This window comes from Ipomoea triloba, chromosome 2, assembly GCF_003576645.1.
Source record: "Ipomoea triloba cultivar NCNSP0323 chromosome 2, ASM357664v1".
Taxonomy (NCBI): domain Eukaryota; kingdom Viridiplantae; phylum Streptophyta; class Magnoliopsida; order Solanales; family Convolvulaceae; genus Ipomoea; species Ipomoea triloba.
In genome coordinates, this window is record NC_044917.1 from 1,523,963 (window position 1) to 1,529,962 (window position 6,000).

The 6,000-nt window shown below is 35.5% G+C and overlaps 1 protein-coding gene across 1 annotated transcript; it reads right to left on the minus strand.

Moving 5' to 3' along the window:
• Positions 1-4,520: 4,520 nt before the first annotated feature.
• On the minus strand, positions 4,521-5,528 carry LOC116010050. Its single transcript, XM_031249313.1, has one exon. It carries the CDS (start codon positions 5,526-5,528, stop codon positions 4,521-4,523), a length of 1,008 nt encoding a protein of 335 aa, XP_031105173.1.
• Between the last annotated feature and the right edge of the window lie 472 nt (positions 5,529-6,000).

A 6,000-nucleotide genomic window follows, 5' to 3' on the forward strand; every position in this document is an offset into this window, starting at 1 on the left:
CTAGTTACAGTCTATGAAAAGAGCATTTCAAACTCAAATTCTCATTCTGTTTTGATTAGGATTGAATTCTCTCCTTGTTGGAAGTAAGTTTCATGTTAGATTTCTTATCTAATACGTAAAGATGAATCAATATTGATACTATTTTGTGAAAACTCGCAGTCATCATGAACATTTTGTATGATGAACTTATGTAGACGGATTAACTAAAAAATGCTAATAAAACATATAATTGTTAGTACAACAAATTATACATTGATTATTATGAAATAATAATATTAATACTAATAATATAAATATTTATAGTAATAATAATAAGAAAGCCGAGAGCAAAGAAAGAAGAAGCTAATGATATTTGATGAGTGATGATTCTAGTGTAAAAATTACAGAGTTAAGGGGGGGTATTTATAGTGTTCAGAAATGAATAAACAAATATTAAATGTACAGTAATAAAAACATAATTGTGCCAGTCTAGTTGGATAAGTCTGAAGCCTAAAAGCTGAGCCTCTCCTGAATTCCCGTGTTCGAATCCTGTAGGCTCCACCTAATTTTGTTGTTTAGCTGATTGGATTGTTGCTCAAGACTTCCAGTAAGCAGTTATATACACATAGACATAACATCAATAGCAATAGTGTATGCAGTTTAATGGATGGACTCCCAACATATGAACAAGAGGTCAAGAGCTCGAATCCTTGCTTGGACATTCACTATTTTGTTTTATTTCATAACACTCCCCCTTGGATGTCCAAAGGAGGAACATTATATTGCCTCGTTAAAAACCTTACCAAAGAAAAACCCAGTGGGAAAAAAAAACTTTGGTTAAGGAAAAAAGAGTACAATAATATGCTCCCCCTGTTTATGACATCACTGAAGATCTTTGAGATGACGCATACCGATTCCACGAACTAATTTCTTGAACGTAGTTGTGGGTAGCGCTTTGGTGAACAAATCAGCTAAGTTGTCACATGAACGAATTTGTTGAATATTGATCTCATTTTTCTTCTGAAGGTCGTGAGTGAAGAAAAACTTTGGCGAAATGTGCTTTATTCTGTCTCCCTTGATGTATCCTTCCTTCAACTGAGCGATGCATGCTGCATTGTCCTCATATATGGTTGTTGCTGTATTATCCACAGACAGACCACATGCTCCTCTGATGTATCGAGTAATTGATCTAAGCCACACACATTCTCGACTTGCTTCATGAATAGCGATTAGCTCAGCATGGTTTGAAGAAGTGGCAACCAATGTTTGTTTAGTGGAACGCCAAGATATGGCAGCACCTGCACTCATAAATAAATAACCAGTTTGGGATCGCGCTTTATGCGGATCCGAAAGATATCCAGCATCTGCGTATCCATCCAACTCCAATTTGGAATCTTTTTCATAAAATAGTCCCAAATCAATTGTTCCTTGGAGGTAACGCAATATATGTTTTATGCCATTCCAGTGCCTTTGTGTTGGACAAGAACTATATCTTGCTAACAGATTAACAGAAAATGCAATATCAGGCCTTGTGTTATTAGCAAGATACATTAGTGCACCTATTGCACTAAGATATGGCACTTCCTGACCAAGGATTTCTTCATCATCTTCCTTAGGTCGGAAAGGATCATTTTTCATCTCAAGGGATCGAACAACCATTGGACTGCTCAATGGATATGCTTTGTCCATATAAAATCTCTCAAGGACTCTTTTGGTATAATTTGATTGATGGACAAATATCCCTTTATCCAAATGTTCAATCTGTAGGCCCAAACAGAATTTTGTTTTTCCAAGATCTTTCATCTCAAATTCCCTTTTCAAATAATCTGCTGTTTTTGGGATTTCATCAGGAGTCCCGATGATGTTTAAATCATCAACATAAACAGCGATTATAACAAATCCATGATTAGATCTTTTTATAAAAACACATGGACAAATTGGATCATTAGTATAACCTTCTTTTAGTAAGTATTCACTAAGTCGGTTATACCACATGCGCCCTGATTGTTTCAGTCCGTATAAAGATCTTTGTAACTTTATCGAATAAAGTTCTCGAGGACTTGTTTTATGCCTTTCCGGCATTTTCAATCCTTCAGGGACTTTCATGTATATGTCACTATCAAGTGAGCCATACAGATAAGCTGTTACAACATCCATTAGTTGCATATTTAGCCTTTCATGCACAGTTAGGCTAATGAGGTATCTTAATGTTACAGCATCCACTACAGGGGAATATGTTTCATCATAATCGATACCTGGTCTTTGAGAGAATCCTTGAGCCACGAGTCTTGCTTTGTACCTTGTGACCTCATTTTTCTCATTTCTTTTTCGGACAAAGACCCATTTGCAACCCACAGCTTTTACCTTTTCAGGTGTTCGAATGATTGGGCCAAATACCTTTCGTTTTTCAAGAGAATTCAATTCTGCTTGCATTGCTTCTTTCCATTTAGGCCAATCGTCCCTATTTTGACATTCATGAATGGATCTTGGTTCTTGATCCATCTCATCATTCATGATACTTAATGCTACATTATATGCAAAATAAGCATTCAAACTAACTTCACTTCTATTGCATATATCTTTAGCATTAGTATAATTTATCAACATTTCTTCATTTTTCTCAATTTCTGGCGAATGAATTTCTCCAGGGATCTCATTCCCTTCAGATTCATTTCTTTGATTTTTCTCATGAATGTCCTTATTCTCACTAAGATCATTCTTTGTATTGACCTTTCTTTTTCGAGGATTTTTATCCTTCGAACCAATAGGTCTTCCGCGCTTCAGGCGTACTTGAGATTCATTTCCAGTTTGATCTTTTGGAATGTCAATACTAGCAGGGACATTAGCTGCTGGGATATGAGATTTTGTTACCCTTTTCGGATCAGCAAATGCATCCGGCAGTTTATTTGCCAATTCTCGCAAATGAATTATCCTTTGAACTTCTTGTTCACATTGTTGAGTTCTAGGATCTAGATGAAGCAATGATGGAGTATTCCATGTTATTATTCTTTCCACAACTTTATTTTCTTCTCTTAATGTTGGAAAGAATGCTTCATCAAAATGGCAATCTGCAAATCGTGCAGTAAACACATCTCCCGTTAATGGCTCCAAATATTTAATTATAGAGGGAGATTCATATCCAACATATATTCCTAATCTCCTTTGAGGACCCATTTTAGTCCGTTGCGGTGGAGCAATAGGAACATATACTGCACAACCAAATGTTCTCAAATGAGAAATATTAGGTTCCTGACCAAAGGCTAATTGCAATGGAGAATACTTATGATAACTTGTGGGCCTAATACGAATTAGGGCTGCTGCATGCAAAATTGCATGCCCCCATACATTTGATGGGAGTTTACTTTTCATAAGTAATGGTCTAGCTATTAATTGTAGCCTTTTGATAAGTGATTCTGCTAGACCATTTTGCGTGTGAACATGCGCCACTGGATGTTCAATATCAATCCCAAGTGATATACAATAATTGTCAAAAGCTTGGGATGTAAATTCTCCAGCATTATCCATTCGGATTGATTTAATTGGATGGTCGGGAAAATGTGCTTGTAGCCTTATTATTTGAGCAAGCAATCTCGCAAATGCCATATTACGAGATGATAATAAGCACACATGTGACCATCTTGTTGACGCATCAATTAGGACCATAAAATATTTAAATGGTCTACAATGTGGATGTATAGGTCCACATATATCACCTTGAATGCGTTCTAGAAATGCAGGTGATTCAAAACCAACTTTGGTTGTTGATGGTCTTATAATCAATTTCCCTTGAGAACATGCAGAACAGAAGAATTCATTTCCTTGAAATATTTTATGTTCCTTCAAGGTATGGCCATTTGTATTTTCAATTATTTTTCTCATCATCACGTATCCAGGATGACCCAAGCGGTCGTGCCAAATCTTAAAATCAGTTAAATTAGTAAACCTTTCGTTTACACTAAGATTGGCTTCAATGACATTTATTTTTGTGCAATATAAACCAGAGGGAAGTGCATGGAATTTTTCCATCACATATTTCTTTCCCGATATTGCCTTTATAATTTGAAGGAATTCTTGATTCACTTCCTTAACAGTCTCAACATGATATCCATTACTTCGGATATCCTTAAAGCTTAGCAAATTTCTATGAGACTTTGGAGAGAACAATGCATTATCAATCATCAATTTTGTTCCTCCATGCAATAATATATTGGCTCTTCCAAAGCCTTCAATCATTTTTGCACTACCACTTATTGTAGTGACAAATGCCTCATTTCTTTTCAACAGGCAAAAATATTTTGCATTTTTAAGAATTGTATGTGTAGTTGCACAATCCACAATACATACATCTTCTTCATTTGCCTTGGATTTAACCACAAGTGATGATGTATTCATTTCTTCAAGCAAAGAGATAGATTTTATTAGATATATTACAAAAGCAGTACAACAAAAGTACAACAGAAAGATCTAAACGATCTTAAACATGCAAGCTTAGAAATATTAACAAAAAGATCTTAACGATCTTAAACAACAAGCTTGAAACATTAATTTAGATTTTCAACTGGCCCAAGATAATCTTCAACATCCAACTGTGTGTCAACAAAATCGTCTTCCATAAAAACATTGTTGGACTCTATATTTGCTTTTCCTTTCAGGGATGCCTGATAGAGGTCCACAAAGTGCTTTGATGTATGACAAACGCGCTCCCAATGGCCAGTCATGCCACAACGATAACATATGCTTTCAGTACGTTTGGAATAATTTTCACGTTTGTCCTTATCATGTTTTGCACCACTACTTTCCCCTTTTCGATGGTAATTTTTATTCTTGGAATTGTAACCACCGCGACGATTTTGTCCACTACCAGGATTATAACCACGATATCTTCCATTTCCCCGTCTACGGCTATGGCCACGGCCATGGCCCTTAGCATTATTATTATTAGACACACTATTCACCTCGGGGAATGGGATTGAGCCAGTAGGACGTGCTTCGTGGTTTTTTAACAACAGCTCATTATTTTGTTCAGCCACCAGAAGACATGAAATCAACTGGGAATATTTAGTAAAACCCTTCTCTCTATATTGCTGTTGTAGCACCATATTCGATGCATGAAAAGTAGAGAAGGTTTTTTCAAGCATATCATCATCAGTGATTTTCTCCCCACATAACAACAACTGAGAGCTTATTTTAAACATAGCAGAATTATATTCGCTCACAGTTTTAAAATCTTGCAAACGCAAGTGAAGCCAATCATAACGGGCTTTTGGGAGAATTACTGTCCTTTGGTGGTCATATCTTTCTTTCAAATTTTTCCAGAGTTCAGAGGGTTCTTTCACAGTAAGATATTCATCTTTCAACCCTTGGTCAAGGTGATGGCGAATGAAAATCATTGCCTTTGCTCGATCTTGAATCGAGGCATCATTATTTTCTTTAATAGTTTCACCGAGACCCTTTGCATTTAGATGCATTTCAACATCTAATACCCATGACAGGTAATTTTTTCCAGATATATCAAGTCCCACAAATTCAAGATTTGTAAGGTTTGACATATTGGTAATATTATATAAAATATAAAATATTACGTAGTATAAAATAAAATATGTAAAGAAATATTACCTAAGTGATGGTTGAACCCGAGTCCTCGTGCTGATAACGTATTATGAAATAATAATATTAATACTAATAATATAAATATTTATAGTAATAATAATAAGAAAGCCGAGAGCAAAGAAAGAAGAAGCTAATGATATTTGATGAGTGATGATTCTAGTGTAAAAATTACAGAGTTAAGGGGGGGTATTTATAGTGTTCAGAAATGAATAAACAAATATTAAATGTACAGTAATAAAAACATAATTGTGCCAGTCTAGTTGGATAAGTCTGAAGCCTAAAAGCTGAGCCTCTCCTGAATTCCCGTGTTCGAATCCTGTAGGCTCCACCTAATTTTGTTGTTTAGCTGATTGGATTGTTGCTCAAGACTTCCAGTAAGCAGTTATATACACATAGACATAACATCAATAG